Source organism: Podarcis raffonei, chromosome 7, assembly GCF_027172205.1.
Source record: "Podarcis raffonei isolate rPodRaf1 chromosome 7, rPodRaf1.pri, whole genome shotgun sequence".
In the NCBI taxonomy this organism is placed as follows: domain Eukaryota; kingdom Metazoa; phylum Chordata; class Lepidosauria; order Squamata; family Lacertidae; genus Podarcis; species Podarcis raffonei.
The window spans coordinates 39158816-39178260 of NC_070608.1; the positions used below are offsets into that span (position 1 = coordinate 39158816).

The 19445-nt window shown below is 39.8% G+C and overlaps 1 protein-coding gene across 1 annotated transcript in view; it reads left to right on the plus strand.

The window, feature by feature from the left end:
* The window catches only part of ATP6V1H (ATPase H+ transporting V1 subunit H), a 31462-nt gene that overhangs the window by 2979 nt on the left and 9038 nt on the right, over positions 1-19445 (plus strand). The window contains exons 2-10 of the mRNA XM_053396157.1: positions 258-381; positions 2909-3011; positions 5191-5280; positions 7899-8012; positions 9461-9565; positions 10480-10521; positions 16466-16563; positions 18110-18302; positions 18793-18971. Of these exons, the coding sequence (XP_053252132.1) occupies positions 278-381; positions 2909-3011; positions 5191-5280; positions 7899-8012; positions 9461-9565; positions 10480-10521; positions 16466-16563; positions 18110-18302; positions 18793-18971 (1028 nt within the window). The 5' untranslated portion in view covers positions 258-277. The remainder of the gene's footprint in view (positions 1-257; positions 382-2908; positions 3012-5190; positions 5281-7898; positions 8013-9460; positions 9566-10479; positions 10522-16465; positions 16564-18109; positions 18303-18792; positions 18972-19445) is intronic.

The window sequence follows — 19445 nt, forward strand, 5'->3', positions numbered from 1 at the left end:
AGAAAATAAGCAAATAATAAGGTATGCAAATGCCTGCACCTGGAACAATCCCGTGGAACGTACAGACTTGTAAGCCTCATTAATTGCAATGTTAAAAAATTATGTACATGCTTAATTCTTTTTTGAAGTCAGTGGGGTTTAAACTTTTGGATGAACTATAGTCACTTCTCGTAGGTTTAGCAGCTTTATAAGAGTTTTGAACTCTTGAAATCACATTGTTCAATGAAAACTGATAGCAGCCTTTATTTTCTTAACAGGTTTTGACATCGAGATAAAAATGGATATCCGGGGTGCTGTAGATGCTGCTGTCCCCACCAATATCATTGCTGCCAAAGCTGCCGAGGTTCGGGCCAACAAAGTGAATTGGCAGTCATATCTCCAGTAAGTTAGTATCTGGGCACAGGTTCCCAGAAGGAGCATATATCTCTAGGCTTCTAAACTAGTTACAGTTTTTATGCTCACGGAAGGTCTTGCATGCTGTTAGGAGAACTGGAAAAATATTGAGTTAGTGACAATTAACTGTTATTACCAGAAACGATATTTCGTTAAAACAAATAAGGGTGGGTTCCATGGATAGATATGATTGATAGAAACATTTTTTCGTAAACTTTTTCAGAAGTCTGGCAAAATCCAGGTTTTAAAATGCCAATTTGTTGAAGGATAGAGGAATTCCACTATCCTTAAGATTGCTTTCTGCCATTTAACTACATAATTAACTACACACAAAAAAGCCTCCCAGAGCTCCATTGCTCATAAGTGCATGTTGGTTTCTAGAAGAGATAAATATGGATCACAAAGAATTTAACCAGCACAAAAGAACATTGCCAGGTCAAAGGGTGGGCTGGAATATCTAAATAGTTGTGGCCACATTCACTTACTATCCCCCCCCCAATTTGATTCATTAATTCACAAACAATACCAGTGAAATTCACAGGAAGGCAAACACCTAATATTCGCCAGGCAGTGTCTGATGAAATAATTATAGAATTGGAACAATATTATATTGTACAATAATAGTAATGAGATTACAGCTTGATCAAATGCAATATTGCAAAGAAATAAAAAAAAATGACTGTTGCTACTTCATGTGAACAGAAGAACTACACTTCTTGCAAGGAAAACCTATAATTAAAAGGAAAACTTAATCACAAGCTACTGTGTCACTGACTGCAAGAGGGCTTTGGGGTTTTTTTTAATGAACAACATCACTTAGGACATGTTCTTTATCCCTAATCAGCAGCTGTTTTTCCTCATGGCCTTGGAATTATGTCGGTCTGTCATTGGAAAGTTGTCAGGGTGTTGGGGAACCGAAAGATGTAGGACTGCTGCCTAAGAATCTTTATTTATTTATTGGCACCAGTGCCCAGGATTAGTTACTATTCTGAAATGGTAGGAATGAATATCATCTTTGAATTTAAAAACATATATTTTTAATACGGCTTTTTTCTTTGGGCTTGATGATCTTTTCTAAGCAGTGTGCTAATTAACTCTAAATTTAAGGGAAGGTAAAATAATACAGTACATTGAAATTCACAATCAATAGATGATTTCCTGTGGTTTACCCAATATGTGTTAATGTTACATAAAAATACACTGAATCATTTATTTATCAAAATGTTTATATACCACTGTGTCATAAAAAATATGTCACAGTGGTTTACAACAATGTATAAACATAAAATGAAACAATAACATTTAAGAACAAGTTAAGAGCAAAAGAGAAATTAAAAACACACATCAATCGACCATTGTGGACGATGTACTCTTAACTGCCTGCATACGCTGGCTGGAACCGAATGTTTTTCAGCGGGCAGTTAAAAGTTGGCACAGAAGGTGCCCACTGAACTATTTGGCAGGATTTCCCACAGGACTGGTGGAAACTAAAGGCTCAGTTTCTCATTGTTGTCAGATGAGCCTCACGAACTCAGGAAATGAACAAACATGCTCCTGTAGATGATCTTGGTGATCGAGCTGGGATATAAGGTTTCAGGAGATCCCTGAGGTATCCTGGATCCAAGTTGTAAATCAATACTTGAACCTTGAACCAGGCTCAGTAGCAGATGGGCAGCCATTGCAGCTGTTTTAACAATGGTGTCTAGTATTCTTAACCAGAAAAGGTAAAAAGTAATCTGGCTGCTGCAGTCTACAGTAGCTGGAGCTTCCAAATCAGACCCAAGGATATAAAGACTTGAAAACAGTTTACTCAAAACATGGTCAACTTTATGCTGTTCTTGTAGACTGTACAAGAGTAGTTGGTGTGATCCAACAGGCCTGTTCTTAAGTTCTTATGAAACTAAGTACAGTGGTTCCTCTGGTTACAAACGCTTCTGGTTACAAATGCTTCAGGTTACGAGCTCCGCTAACCCGGAAGTAGCTGCTCCTGGTTGCGAACTTTGCCCCAGGGTGCGAACAGAAATCGCGTCCTGGAGACCCCATTAGTGGAAGCGCGTCTCTGGATAAGAACGGTTTCAGCTTAAGAATGGACCTTCGGAACAAATTTAAGTTTGTAACAAGAGGTACCACTGTAGACCTTTCAAAAGCAGTTTATGATTAGGCATGGAGTTGGGCTTTACTGCTTCAAGGAAAAAAAAGTCAAAAATTCCATTAGCCTTGGCTCCATAGAAGCTTTTGAATCGTCAAAGATACACTGGGGTCTTCACTGCCCTTTTCCTTGCAAGATAATGGCTTTGGACAGCATCCATGCTCTTGGGCTAAACACAGTACATGCTCCAAATTTATTTAATATGTTTGGAAAGGGAAGTGTGCTCGCTAAACAGTCACTGTAGGAAATTATTACATTAGCACCTCGGGAAAATTTTTTTGAACAGCAGGATATATTGTGTTAAATCTACAAGCAGTAAAACAATGATAGCACAGGAAGTCCTTAAAGCTTTGTTTTCCTTGCTAGAGGGCAGATGATTTCAGCAGAAGACTGTGAATTTATTCAAAAATTCGAGCAAAAAAGGAGCCCAGAAGAGAAACAAGAATTGATTAAAAATGAAGGCAACCAGGTAACCCAGCATCTCTTTGGGGCAATCTCCTAGGGTTGTTTTGTCTTTGGCATTCTGGTTTTAAAAGTTTGTCATCTATATTTCTACTTCTGTGCCAGCTTTCCTCATAGATCATTTGTGAAAATGTCTTGGTGAATTAACCGTATGCCTTCCGCACTTTCTACCATTGAGTATGATGACAAGAAGCATAAATAATGCAAGCCAGAATTGTAGAGTTGAAAGGGACCCCAAGGGCCATCTAGTCCAACCCCCTGCGATGCAGGAATCTCAACTAAAGCATCCATGGAAGATGGCCATCCAACCTCTGCTGAAAAACCTGCAAGGAAGGAGAGTCCACAACTTCCTGAGGGAGACCGTTCCATGGTCAATTAGCTCATACTGTTGGAAAGTTTTCCCGATGTTTAGTTGGAATCACTTGTCTTGTAACTTGAAGGCATTGGTTCAAGGCCTACCCTCCAGAGCAGGAGAAATCAAGCTTATTCCCTCTGCCATCTGAAAGCCCTTGATATATATGAAGATAGCTATCATATCTCCTCGCAGTCTCCTCTTTTCCAGGCTAAACATACCCAACTCCTTCAACTGTTCACATAAACCTTGGTTTCCAGACCCTTGATCATCTTGGTTGCCCTCCTCTGCACACGTTCCAGCTTGTCAACATCCTTCTTAAATTGTTGTGCCCAGAATTGGACACAGTATTCCAGGTGTGGTTTGCCCAAGGCAGAATAAATCATGGAAGTTTCACCAGAGTCCATAGGTTATGTTAGAATGCCTTAGATCTCTGTTTGAATATGCAGTCCTCCTTTTGAGCATTTTATGGGTTCTGCTATTGCAGTCAGATTTTTTTATGCAACTAATCCAAAAGTGTAGTTTAACTGCTTGCCATTTGCATGCTAGTGCAAATCACACTTGGTGCTTAGAGAATGTGGCTTAGGGTGCCATAGAGCACTGGGTTATACTGCCTTATACTGAGCCGCAACATGGGGCCATCTGGATCACTGTTGTCTACACTGACTGGCAACAGCTCTGCAGGGTTTCAGGCAGAGTTTCCCAGCCTTGCCTGGCAATTTGCCGCCTCCTTTCTTGCAACTCTCTTCTTTCTCTGCCCCACCTCATACTGTTCCAGAGGGTGCCTTGGCTTTGCAGAGCAGCTTTGGGGGAAGTTGGGGCTGCAGTGAGAAGGAAACAACTCAAAAACCTTCTTGCACGAGTATACTGACACTTGTACATATCTGGCTACAGCCATTGTTAATATTATTTAAAAGTTGCTTGTTAAAGTATAGGCACACTTTGTATAAGTACTCCTCTTAATGCAGTAATTGTTGTTGGCTAGGGTTGCCATATTTTGAAAATGGCCTTCCCAGACAGTGCCAGGCTTCGGTGGCATACATGTGTCCCTCCAACCCCTCCCCTAATAAATATCCCTCCCCAAAACCCAGACATTTCAAGTACAGTGCCAAATTCTGCCTGGAGGGGCATACTGGCCCCCAAAACAGGACATGCCTGGGAAATTCTGGACATAGGACAACCCTATGTTGGAGCACTTGCCCTATGAATATGTCTTCTCCTGTTCAGACTAGGAACAAAATCAATCTCCCCCAATCCCATATTAGTTAATTTCAAAAATTTTAACGGGCAGTTTTGCACATTTTTGTTGAAGTTAGTGGGGCTCAGCATACATCATTGTCTTCATCATTGCCACCCCTTTGTGCCTGTTAGAAACCATAGTAGATCTTAACTTCAGGTGTGGGGAGCTTTTTGTCCTCCTGATGCTACTGAACTAAAACTCCCATCAGCCCCAGCAAGCATGACCAATGGACAGGGATTATGGGGGATACCATTTAGCAACAGCTGGAAGGACAAAGGTTATTACCACCTGCTTTATTTTATGGGATTGTGTCTTGTTCTCTTAATCTGTGGCATACCTTTATATTCTAGAGAAAACAGTCAAGAAATCATTGCCAAATTCTGCTTAGACTGCTGATTAAATGAATGCAGCCAGTGCAATAGTAGTAGGCTGGGGAGAAGTTTCCCAATACTTGTGTTTATTACAGGGAAGCAACTTTGGATTGTTTCAGTGTTCCTCATACAGGCTGTGCTTTCAAAATTGCCAAATGAAAATAAGAATGAAAACACTTGCGAATAATTCTAACTTTCTTTGGATTACTTCTTTCCTCCCTAGTGCGCTAAAACGTTCATAAACCTCATGACTCACATCTCCAAGGAACAAACGGTTCAGTACATTTTAACAATGGTGGATGATATGCTGCAGGTAAGTTAATTGGTTTCCCCCCCATTTCCAGTGCTTGTTGGTATGTGGGTATCTTATTTCAGTGCAGACAGCTTTCTGCTTGCTGCCCACTTTAAATTGGTTTGCAAGGCTAGAGCCTATGCACCAAGTGGCCTTTAGTGATTTTAGTGGAGCTTGTGTGCTTTATCTGCTGAAATGATCAGCAGTGGCCGAGCAGCAATGCCTTGTGGAATAAGCTTTCTGTGATCAACATCTGCTAGGTTCTGCTACAATCCGTACTTTGTGGAAAGTACCTTTGATACAGTTAGTAAGATTGCATTTACAGCTTGGAACAAGTGTGGCTGAAACCATTAATAAATGAATCAGTTAACCTTTTTCAAAAATAAAAAACCCTCACAGAGATATGCATTTATTTTTATTAACATTCCCGATTGCATCCTACAGAACAGCACTTTATCCATTGCATATAGCGTAAATTGTATAAGATCATCGTTAATCAAATATAAATAATGAGCCCACTTATCCATTTTATCTAGAACAGTCAAATATTAGGGGAGTAACTTCTCATTTTATTGCTGTTTTAAGTTTGTCTGTTGACACTCTAAGCCTTTTCTAGGGCTGTCCGTAGTTATTTGTTTATGATATTCATTATGTGGATTAATATTTTAATTCTGTCTATTTCTTGAATTCTGTTAGTTGCTTTGATTGCCTCTGTAAGAAGGGGAGTAGCAGGATAATAAAACATTGTGGTACATGTGGTCAGGGAAGCTGTGGTTGGTGGTGACGCTATTGTCACAGGTATGCTGTATATTTGCTGATGTGTTTCTCCCCTTCAAAGGAAATAAGAAAAATACATTTTGCATGAAATATGCAAAGCATATTCTTTGATTTCCATGTACATGGGCAAGCCAGTTCTGTCTGCTTGTCAACAAATCTTTTATTGGCCCGATGACCTCCTAGATTTTTTTTTTAACAATACATTTTGTTCTGAATAGCGCAAAATTACCTTAATGTGTTCTAATATTTTAGATTTGTAGCAATTACATTTTTAAAATAAGACATGCTTAGCACGAATCATGGTGATTATACAAGCTCAGGCAGCATCTCTTAAGTGCACTTACAGGCAGATCTTGGGCTGCTGTACCAAATTACTTTTAAATTAACGCATTGTGCTGATATTCTGGGCAAGCATACCAGCGGAAAAGTTTAAGCTGAGAGTGAAAGAATCATAATGAGTCAGAACAGGTAGGGGCCTCAAATCTCCTGCCAGAAGCATGAATCCTCTCCAAAGCAGGGGGAACAAAAAACTGGCTTGCAAAATCAAACAACGATCCATCTAGTCCAGCATCTAGTTTTGTTTGCTTACAACATTTAAAGACCGCTTTTCAACAGAAGTCTGTTTGTGAAGCAGCTTCAACAACAATGTACATATGCATTGGCAGACAATGGGTGACTTACAGGGAACTGCTGGATTTTACAGGGGGGGACGACCCCAGAATGAAATCAGTGGAAAACTTAAGGAGCCAACTTATGGGTTGGTTGCAATATCACCAGATATACAACATGTTTAAATTAGATAGAAAGAATGGATTTCTGGACCAAAGCTCGCAATTTGAAAAAGAACTCCTACAAACTAAGAATAAACTTCTGTCTTGTTAAAGCTTCAGTGGCACACTGGGCAATGGATATAGGACACAATATAGATCTTAATCTCTGGAATAAACTTTGCAAAGGTGACCTGAAATTTACTGCATGTTATTCATTGGAAGAGAATTATTTGAAAATGTTTCATAGGTGGTATTTAATTCTGAGTAGGTTGGCTAAGATTTATAAAACAGAATCAGATACGTGTTGGAAGTGTAAAGAAACTAAGGGAACCTTTTTCACATGTGGACATGTAAAAAGGTAAAAGTATATTGGGAAATGATTTATAATGAATTGAAAAAAATGTTTAAAACTACTCCCCCCCAACCCCCCTCCAGTCCTGTTTGACATAAATTCCTAGGTGTCAGAAAAGGTTATTTATGTATGCAACAACTGCGGCCTGTGTTTTGTTATCCCCAAAATGGAAGGTGAGCAAGGTCCCAACTAAAGAGCACTGGCAACTTAAGTTGACAGAATATGCAGAACTTGCAGATTTAACACACAGAATAAGAGAGCAAGAAGAACATATATTTTAAAAAGAGTGGAAAACATTTATTGAATATATGGAAAATAACTGTATACAGCTGAGAATGCTGGCAGCACTAAGATAAATTCAACAGAGTAAATAATTTTTAATGGATCTAAAAATGGAAAACTGATTTGAATGGTTATAGTAAAATATGCAGGAATATATAATACGTAAAAGGAACCATGGACGAAGAAGGGAAGTCAATGAATATTTTAAAGTTTGTAAAATGCTTATTTTGAAATGTAAAATTGAAAACTTAATAAAAATTATTATTTAAAAATACAATGTACATATGCAAGTGAAAACAATCCATACAGAATAGAACTGTGTTTATATAGAACTATGTTTCAACTATGTTTGTAAAATTAAGCATCAAGAGTCTCAGCTGATCTCCAAGTGCCCCAAGGATAAAACTGTCTCCATCTGTTTTCTAACTGTGTTTCCTTTCCATTTATGCTGCTTGCAGGAAAACCACCAACGTGTTAGTATTTTCTTTGACTATGCAAAACGCGGCAAGAACACTGCATGGTCCTATTTCCTTCCTATGTTGAATCGTCAAGATCTTTTCACTGTGCACATGGTAAGCTTTCCGATCAGTCAAATAGCCTGGGTTTGAGAGGGGACCTTTGGTTGCAAAACTTAGGACAGATTTATTAGACCTTCAATATCAATGTCCTGTCAGCACTTTATAATTAAGGGTTATATAAATTGTCCATTAACAACACTACAGCTTTATTTAAAGTATGGTATTTAAGTTTTTCATGGAAGGAAGGCATTCCTAGCAGTATTCCTGCATTATCTGACTATAAAATTTTCAGAGACCAAGCCAGAGTACAATATGGATGTGCTGTATGATCCATCAGTGTCACCTTGTTTGAAGTGTTGATTTAAACAGGACCATGGTAAAGGACTTAGTTTTATATGTACATTATTAGATTTAGCTGTAATGCTCAGCCTCTCTCTTTCCCCAAACCTTTAGAATGGGACAGTTCATAAATATAAACTAATGACTAGGTTTTCTTTCTTTTTAAACTGCTAGCCTTTACTTCTAATGCCCCTTTTCACGCCTCTCTTTTATGCTATTGCTCCTCAGGTTGGCAAGAGGCTCCAAATGTTTAGCTAATCAAAAGCCAGTGATTAAATACATTTTAAGACAGCCATATATTATTATCAGTAAAGATCTTGAACCAGCCGGATTAGTAAGAGAGATGATGTGGTAGAGGGGTTATGCTATTTGATTGTCTTCTCACAAGAGTCTAGTGGCTCTTAAAGACTAACAAATTTACTATGGCATAAGTGTTTGTGAACTGCAGCCCTCTTCCTTGCATGCAACTAAGGTTCTTAGATTGTAACGCTCCTGTTTAAAAGGTATTAATATTTAGGAACATAGAAAACTGCCTTATACAGAGTCAGACTGCTGGTAAAAAGGTAAAGGACCCTTGGATGGTTAAGTCCAGGCAAAAGCAACTATGGGGTTGTGACGCTCATCTCACTTTCAGGCCAAGGGAGCCAGTGTTTGTCCACAGACAGCTTTCTGGGTCATGTGGCCAGCATGACTAAACCGCTTCTGGCGCAACAGAACCGCATGACGGAAACCAGAGCACATGGAAACGCCATTTACCTTCCCGCTGCAGCAGTACCTATTTATCTACTTGTACTGGCGTGCTTTCGAACTGCTAGGTTGGCAGGAGCTGGGAAAGAGCAACGGGAGCTCACCCCTTCGTGAGGATTTGAACATCCAACCTTCTGGTCGGCAAGCCCAAGAGGCTCAGTGGTTTAGACCACAGCGCCACCCGCATCCATAGCTTAGTACTGTCTTGACACTGACTGCCAGTGGTTCTCTAGTGTTTCAAAAGAGTCTTTCCCATCTCTGCTTTGAGATGTAGGAAGTTGAACACAGGACCTTCTACATGCAAGGTGTATGTGCTACCGCTGAACAATGGCTCCTCTGCTGTATCCATTGATGATGTTATTGCAAAATCTATGATAATATGTGTCTGAGTTTATGTTTTCTGCACTTTCTTTCAGGCAGCCAGAATTATTGCCAAGCTAGCAGCTTGGGGAAGAGAACTGATGGAAGGCAGCGATTTAAATTATTATTTCAATTGGATAAAGACCCAGCTTAGTTCGCAGGTAATTATATTATAGTCTAGTGCAGCTCCCCTTGGCCAACAGCTGGGGATGATGATAGTTGTACGGCAAAACACTTGGAGGTCACCAGGTTGGGATCTGGTGATATTGCAGTGCTTATAAACAGGTATATTTGGCAGATCTACAATTCGACTACTTGTATTTAATCATGATTTTAGCTCATGCTCCACAACAAACTTCTCCTGTGCAAACCCCAATGAGCCCTTAAATTCAAATCAGTAAATGCATTTAAATCTGAATAATGTCCTTTACCTGATTTTTGTGAGTAGTAGTGTGTGTAGCTGCAGTGGGGAATTGTACATACTAAGTTATTGGAACTTTTTCCTACAGTGTGTATTACAGTGGGCAGGTTCTTGGGGCAGGATATATTTTGGCTGCTTTGTGTGGTACCAGGTATATATTGACAGAGCTAAATTCCCTATTACTTAAAATATACATTTTATTGAAACACCCGGCCAATTAAGCATTTTTCAAGTTCATTAATGTAAGAGGATTAAATACTTCATATGTGCAGAATATCTAAATGTACTGAAGCGTAGCAATGTACAGAAAGTTCTAATTACTTGGCTTAAAATGTTGGTACTTTGTGGCTATGCTCTGAGTCAAATGTGGGAAGTGCTGAAAGAGAATAAAGTATTTCCCCTTTTGGATAGTGGGAGCAAATGTGCCATGGCCAACCATTTGGAAGCAGAATAGGAGTCACCCCAGATGTGTGACTAACTGCCACCCTTGTGAGCAATATTTAGGGGATGGTCGGAAATTTATTTCCAATTCAGTCAGGTGTAGGAAAATAAATATATGTAGATCTCTCTCTCATTGGGCTATATGTGTAGATTTGTACATAAGGGCTGTCTTGTTGCGAATCTTTAAATGTAACTTTCTCCTTTCCATGCTAGAAACTACGCAGCAGTGGTAGTGCTAATGATCCTGGAACGGATGTAAGTATCTCTGCATAACTTGTTAATCTTTCTCTTGATACAGTGGGCTAGTTCCACTCAAATTAGTGGGAGATGTTGGCCCCAACTACCATGTCCTGTTGATTTCAAAGGAACTAAAGCACGACTAACTTAAACTGCAGTCCTAACTCCATATATCTTGGAGTGTGCCCTGTGGACTTCATAGGACTTACTTCTGCATAGACATCCTTAGGATTGCACTGTTTGTCTGGATCCAGCCCAGAGTATTGTTTCTTGTGGGACACTGATGCTAGGAAGACTCGTCTATTAACCTGGATTGAAATGCATTTTCCAAATATATTAATTTAGAAGATTTGTACTCTCAACGCAGTTTACAAACAATGGGTGATACCCATAAACTCAGAATTCACTGGGACTTGCAAACCAACCCACAATTCAACAGCCCTTAGTTTCTGGCTGATGGATGGGGCCAGAGCATGCTTCTCTTTGATTCTACAGTCCTGGGGTGATTGGCACTTGGAGTAGAATATATTTTCTGGGAGGGAAAGATCCATGCAGCTGTTCCATCGCTGACCAATAGATTAGTCTTCCCCATGCCGTGATGTTTTTCCTGGGAGGCTGGGCAATGGGGTTCAGCTTCCCAAGGTCCTTTGACTCTCTGGCCAATAAGCAATAGAGACTTTGAATAATATATCAAATCCCACTAGCTTCTGAGTTTGAGGTTTCTTCCCAGGATCTCTCTGTCTTGTAAATCTCTGCAGCCAGCTCCTCAATCATTTACGGCTGGGATGAGGAGCTTGTGGTCCTCCCAGATGTTGCTGGATTCCAACTTCATCAACCCCAGTCAGTTGTGATTTACAATCCAGCAACATCTGGAGGGCTACCAGTTCTCCGTCTTGGATTTATGGCACAATTGTTTTCAGGGTGATCCTAAGCATGTGGCACTGTCAGATCCCACAGGAATATTATCCATCTTTGGACAATCACTACGATACAATGGCATTGAAATGGGTGAAACTATACGTGCAATAAAATATCTTATCCTTTATGAAGATCTTATTTGTTTAGCTTATATTTTGATAAGAGAGCAGTCCCACAGTTGTGGGGTGGTTGTTTTTAAAGTAATGAAACCAGGCATAGGTTTGGCTCACTCTCTGGGTATCTGTACTGTAAAACTGCAACCTGTGATCCCCAGCCTCGCCCAATCTGTTTAGCCTTCGCAGGTTACTATTCTGTTGTTGATGATATTGCAGGAAATTTTTGTGAGATTTGATTTGGAGAAGACAGTTCTATAGTTAACAAATAAAACTAAAACAAGTGTTTCTTATCCATTGGCACAGTAAGTTTGGAGGGGAAATAGAGCTCTGCAGAGAACATTGTTGTGCTAAAAATTACTCTCTCCATTTCCTTCTGTGAATACTTGTTAGGTACGTTAATATTATAATGCTCCTGGATTAGCAGTCCATTAAGCTGCAGATGCTTCAGAAAGCAATTGTGAAATGTCATTTATCTCAAAAGCTGTACTGCTCAGTATTGCCACTTGATGTCTCTAAGAAATAAAAACATTCCCAACAATTCAGGCTATACCAAATGTTCTTGGAATCAGAAATGTAATAAGGTGTAATATTTATTGTCATTAGGGACTCATGTAATAGCTGTGCAGTTATCCTGAGGCACAGGGTTGAAGGGAGGGAATAACTGAATGTTTAAAACAATAGTACTCAGCTTCCAAAATGGGTAAAAGGAAGCTGATTTTAACTCAATTTCCTGTTCAACTTATTTAAATGAATATTGAGTCAACTTAAGTCTTTCTTTGACAGTTGACAATCTGAGGGGTTTTGGAGTTGATGTGCACATCAAATGTCCAGGCAACTCTACGAAACTCACAGGGTGACCTTGGGCTAGGGACTGCCTCTCAGCCTGGCCTACTTCATAAGGTTGTTGTGGGGATTAAATGAGGAGAGGGAGAACCATGTATGCCACTTTGAGCTCCTTGGAGAAAAAGCTGGGATATAAATGCAATAAATAAGCAACTCTGCATTCCTTCAGTTTAGCTTGAGGTTTTATTTCATAGAAGCAGTTTAAGGAGACTAACCTGAGATAAATGGGCAGCTCTGGAGGTGTATTAAAAACACAATTTCTGTTGCACTTAATTTGCACATGGTTGGATGTAATTAAACATAATTTATTTTTTCATAAATGTGGCACCTGCAATGCTATACTATGTGTTGAAGGGTTTGGGAAAAAGATTGGTGAACTCTCAGTTATGGATTAGCTTGAAAATCCTTGATTTATTTGTTTAAAATGTATTTTCTGCCTTCCATAAGGATCCTAAGGGTCTGGTTTATAGGAAAATAAATAAAAACAAATGCAAGGAGGATCAAAAAATCTGAAAAGGTTACTCACTTTTATTTTTTTAGTGCCAAGCCAAGGCATGTTCCTGAGACAGTTTTATCCAGAACAGTTGAGCAAGACAAAGGGAATGCTTTGAAATTTTCACTACTTCCATAGTGGTCCAGGTCCCTTAGGATTTGTGTGCTTGGGAATCATGAATGGAAAAGCATGGACGGTTGAACTCCTCATGCTAGTCTGATGTGCCACCAAAGAGTTTTAAGTGTTGCCTGAAGGCAGCCCTGTATCGGGAAGTTTTTAATATTGACAGTCTACTAGTTATGAGGAAACGCAAGGGGGCTATATCTGGTTGGAGCTTTTGATCCTATTTCCACATGTGTTTTGTATGAATATTAAAGAATCGTGAGAATACTACCAGTGATTTTGGTTTTCTGCTATTTGCTGATGCAATAGAGGAAGGATGGTGGTTTCAGTGATTTGGGGTTATTTATGACTTTGCTTAGGGGACACGGGTGGCGCCGTGGTCTAAACCACTGAGCCTAGGGCTTGCCAATCAGAAGGTCAGCGGTTTGAATCCCCACAACGGGGTGAGCTCCTGTTGCTCGGTCCCTGCTTCTGCCAACCTAGCAGTTTGAAAGCACGTCAAGGTGCAAGTAGATAAATAGGTACCACTCCAGTGGAAAGGTAAAAGGCATTTCCGTGCACTGCTCTGGTTCGCCAGAAGAGGCTTAGTCATGCTGGCTACATGACCCGGAAGCTGTACGCTGGCTCCTTCAGCCAGTAAAGCAAGATGAGCATCGCAACCCCAGAATCGTCCACGACTGGACCTAACGGTCAGGGGTCCCTTTACCTTTACAACTTTGCTTTAAATAGGAGCATTTTTTTGAGGTTTAAAGAAAATTGAACCCTGTTGGTCCTATTCACATGCATTTTCAAACTTTGAATCTAAGTGTAGAGGAGAAAATAATAACAACAACAACAACAACAACAACAACAACAACAACAACAAAATTTATTATTTATACCCCAACCATCTGGCTGGGCTTCCCCAGCCACTCTGGGCGGCTTCCAACAAGATATTAAAATACAGTAATCCATCAAGCATTAAAAGTTTCTCTAAACAGGGCTGTCTTCAGATGTCTTCTAAAAGTCTGGTAATTGTTCTCTTTGACATCTGCTGGGAGGGCGTTCCACAGGGTGGGTGCCACTACCAAGAAGGCCCTCTGCCTGGTTCCCTGTAACTTGGCTTCTCACAGTGAGGGAACCACCAGAAGGCCCTCAGTGCTGGACCTCGGCGTCCAGGTAGAACGATGGGGGTGGAGACGCTCCTTCAGGTACACAGAAAAGCATGTATCCTTTACATTGAGATAGTGTATCTTCTTCTTTTTAATAAGTTTTTTATTAAAGTTTTTCACAACGCAGTAAGATTATTAGAGATAACATACCTTCTGTCGTGTGTACATAGGTTAAGAAGCAGTTCTTCAGCTTCCTAGCTACTGTATTCATAGCAAAATAAACATTGATTACTGTATATTGTGTGTATTCTTTTTCTCTGAAAATGTCATGGCTGCTCGCTGCAAGTTCAGGGATGACTTTGAAAAGAGAGTAGGAGTTTGTGAGTTGTGCTGTAAAACAATGCAGTTCTGTAACTGCTTTGATGCAGTTTGACAATGCAGTTGAAGCCTTACAAATTTGCCCCGGGTTCCATAGTTGGTTGGATACAACTTTGGAATAGAGGCGATGCTTTCAAATGAACACAGAATCTATTGAATTACAGGTCCTTGGATTCCTGTTGTTATTGTTTTATATAATGTTGTTGGAGTAACCTGACAGTGAACTGCATTCAGTAGTAGCTTGGGCTAATGTTTATTTGTTTCTGTTCCATTTCATTTATATTCTTTGAAATGTTGTTACTCAGAAATTGTTCTGAAAAGACTGACTTTGCTCTGTGTCAGAGATGGGCAACCTCTTTTTTCATCACGGGCTGCATTGCCCTGTGGATAATCTGTCAGGGATCCCAGGCCAGTTGGGGTGGAGCCAAAGCTGATGTTGGGTGAAGCGATGGATTTAACTCATCTGGAATGAAGGCTGCCCTGCTTCGGTTTCCCCTGTGGCTGCCTCTGGTTAGAATTCTCAATCCTAAGAAGGCAAACTCAGAAGTAAACCCCACTGGGGTTGGTGCAGTTATTCTCAATTAAGTATATAGAAGGGATTTCGTTAGCACAACAGACCAATAGAGCTATGTTTCTAGAAAGCAAGTAAAGGTACTTTCTTTTGGACTCGGGGGAAGGAATAGCCACTGTGGTGCTCTCTAGATGCTGCTGGCCTACAGTTCCCATCAGCCACAGCCACTGTGGCCAATGGTCAGGGGTGATAGGAGTTGTAGTCCACCAACATCTGTAGGACACCAGGTTCTGAGTGCTACATACAGTGGTGCCTTGGTTCTCAAACTGAATCTGTTCTGGAAGTCAGTTCCAAAACCAAGGCACGCTTTTCCATAGAAAGTAATGCAAAGTTGATTAATCTGTTCCAGACGTTTAAAAACAACCCCTAAAACAGCAGTTTAACATGAATTTTACTTTTTAACAAGACCATTGATCCATAAAATGAAAGCAATAATCAATGTACTGCAGTCACACAATCAATCAATCAATCAATCAATCAGTAGCTCAACTGGGTTCCACACAGTCACAAAAACAAAATACGGTAAATAGTAAAAACAGACAGACCTCAGCATAACACTCAGAATGGAAGTGTAGCACTCAAAACAGAAGTGTGGCACTCAAAATGGAGCTTGTTCGGCTTCCCAAAGAAGTTTGCAAACTGGATACTTACTTCTGGGTTTGCAGTGTTTGAGTTCCAAGTTGTTTGAGTACCAAGGCATTTAAGAACCAAGGTACCACTGTACACACATGCACAAACACAACAGAAGCCTACCAAATTGTTCTCAAACAGCTGAGTGGGGGAAAGCCACACAACCAAAAATATATATAACAAATAATTACCCAAGAAAATAATTGACACTTATAGTTGTTCTGAAACTATATAGGAAGAGGTGGGAAACTTTTCTAAAAGCTAGGGAAAATGAGGGAATTTTAAAAGGAAGGAAGGAACTCTGAAGGAATTGAAGAATAGGGGAACTTTAGGAGGGCACTGGTTCCCTATGTACTGACCATTTGCTGTATTTTTCATTAAGCATCTAATAAAAGACTTACTTGGGAGCAGAGGGGAAATCTGGAATTCAGGCAGAATATGTTAACAATAACATTATGCTCTTGTTCAGTGTTAGCTAGGTTTTTGTTGTTGAAGTGTGGGATCTCACAGCTTACCTAAGTGAGAGCCCTGGTAAATAAACTGATTATTGACTTGATAATTTAAATTTGATTCTGTCTAAGGACACTTAACTAGCACTGTGGCATGGATGTTGTTAGCCTTAGTGACTAAACACAACTTTGGAATAACAACAGGCACTGATGGCAGTGGGCTGGCTTTTGTTACAGTAAAAGAGACAGTGATAATTGGAGACTTCTCAGTTGTTCTAACACTTACCTATTTTCAGTGCAACAACAGGATATATGTATTTTTTGTAATGGTGTATTCTTCTTTCATGTAGAGTTCGCAATATGTCCAGTGTGTCGCCGGGTGCTTGCAGTTGATGCTCAGGGTCAATGAATACCGTTTTGCATGGGTCGAATCAGATGGAGTTAGCTGGTGAGTATTTGTTGTACAGAAAAAGATGAGCTTCTAGTATATCCATGATGAAAGTGTTTTCCTACTGACTTATGCATTCTGTTGAGCTGTTAAAAGAGTCCTTAGGATAAGTTTGCAAATCTAAAACAGTGTTGTACAGTCGAACGTTGGATCCCGAATGCCTTGGCTCCTGAACAAATCGGCTCCCAAACGAACGAAACCCAGAAGTGAGTGTTCTGGTTTTTTAATGATTTTGGAAGCTGAACATCTGGTGTGGTTTCCGCAGCTTATGATTGGCTGCAGGATGATCCTGCTGCCAATTGGAAGCTTTGCTTTGGTTTCCGAACGTTTTGAAAGTTGAACGGACTTCCGGAACAGATTCCGTTCGGCTTCCATGGTATGACTGTAGTCCTATCTCCTAAATAATTCTGGGTATTGTTCTGTGAGCAGACTGGATTCTTTAACAAAATTCTGTTTACTTTCCAAATAAGTCCTTTGATGAGAGTCCATGATATTTTTAAAGAACAGTTTGTTTACACTGTACATATAACTTCAGTTTCCTCAATCGTGTATGTGGTATGGACTTCTGTAATTTTGCTCAAGAATAATGCATGTAGATGTTTAGGAGTGATGGATAATATAGCTGGGCTTCTGAAAAGCCTTTGACACAGTCCGTAACCATAGCTACTGAGTAAACTTAGCAGTCATGCGATAGAAAGACTGATTCTATTCTGAGAGACAAGGAAAATCTGTGGCTCTTGGGAAGTTGTTGAATTCCAATTCCTCAGCCAGCATAGCTAGTGGTTTGGGATGGTGGCCATATGAAGGGCGAAATGTTAGCATGACTATAATTTCATTGTTTTGCGGTAACAAGCACCATTATATACATCAGTGTATATAGTGTATATAGGTTCAAATTTCAAACACATTCAGCTTTAACAAAAGATCTTAAGCCAGTTAAAAATGTAACCTTTAGCTTTCACTTAGAAATGCAAACCATCTTGCAAATAATTGTTACCATTTGAACTCCTGTTTTGAAGTAAGAACTTCATCAAAGAAAAGGAAGGCAGTACCAGCCTCTGCTTTATTATTTCTCTCATTTCAAGACTTCCTCTGTATTCTGATTTGTCACAAAACAACAACAACAACAACAACAACAACAACAACAACAACAACAACAACAACAACAGTGAAAACCTGCAATCTCAGTATTGCCTTATTCATTTGCTGGAGCAAGGAGGGTCCATCAGATACCCTGTTGTTCCAGCAGATGATTTCACCTCTGCTGTGAATAAAGTAACTGAGCTTTGCTCCCTTGCTCCCTACTCTACTCTACTCTACTCTACCCTACCCTGTCCCTGGCAGACTAAATTACATACTGTTGTTTGGCTGTTTAGTGTTTGCTAATTTGTTTAGTGTCTCTCTAATTTGTATGGAAGTATATTTGTGAAAGGCTTTTCTTTTACAAATTCAATGTGTCTGGAAGTGAAGAGTTTACATTCTGAATTATAGGATAGTGAGCAGCTGCCTAATGGTATGTTTCTTATGCTTCCCCCCTGCTCTCTAGTATCATGGGAGTATTGAGTAACAAATGCGGTTTTCAGCTTCAGTATCAGATGATTTTCTCTATCTGGCTGCTGGCATTCAGTCCTCAAATGTGTGAATATTTGCGGCGTTATAATATTGTCCCAGTCCTGTCTGACATCCTTCAGGAGTCTGTAAAAGAGAAAGTCACAAGGATCATTCTTGCAGCATTTCGGGTGAGTGAAGTATGTAGACTACAAATTCTTTATACTGGGGTGGGGGGCTTTAGGTCTTGGGGCCAAATGCAGCCCTCTGGGCCTCTGTGGCTCTCTGGACATTCCTCAGGCCACATTTTCCACTGGCACTGCCTCACACCCTCCATGACTGTTTTTGCCCGACAACAGTATGCTCTTGAAGACTGAGAATGCCTTCTGCTTTCCTAGATATAAGAGGTGTGTATACAGAAACTAGCTATTGTGCAAAGGTAAAAATTTACATTCAGTGGTCCATCCACATGAAACTAGGATGATGTCTGAACACTCCTCAGTATGCTATGTCATCTTCTTGATACAGAACTGTAAAGAATGATAGCAGGATGTGGCAGGAAATGACAGTAGGGTCAGTCAAAATATAGAGGGAGTGCCAATTCACAGAGAATCCCATCAGTACCTTTTTAATTAATGGCTATCAGGGTCTGACACCATTTTGTTTGGTTTTTCTTTCCAGAATCTTCTAGAAAAGTCTACTGAAAGAGAAACTCGCCAGGAGTATGCTCTTGCCATGATCCAGTGCAAAGTTCTGAAGCAGCTGGAGAACTTGGAACAACAGAAATATGACGATGAAGACATAAGTGAGGATATAAAGTTTCTGTTGGACAAACTTGGAGAGAGTGTGCAGGACCTCAGGTAAATTTTGTCTTCAGTGTCTAATGTTCAAATTGATACAAGGAGGGTCCTCCTTGGGGTATAGGCTCCCCACCGAAGCACCTGTCAAGATCAAATAGAGGCCTAGTTATTAGAATGATAGCTTGTCTAGTGATTGTTTTCTGCAATGCTGTAGATTCCAAAGACCGTATGAAAGAAATAACTGTAAGACCAAGCAGGCTTTTCTTTTTTTTAAACCAACTTCACATGATTTGTACCTTGGGATGGTATCAGATTCAAGTAACCATAAAACTACAAAATAGTAGTTATCATTTGTCATTAGCATAAGTAGGCTTTATTTTACACCTCATTTCGGAGTACCTCATCATCTTATATAATATCAATATAAAGTACCAAAACAGAGTGCTTTAAGTGCTGAAGGGGTTGTATTTTTAAAAAATCAACAGACATGGCATGTAATTAATAATAATAATAATAATAATAATTAATAATGGA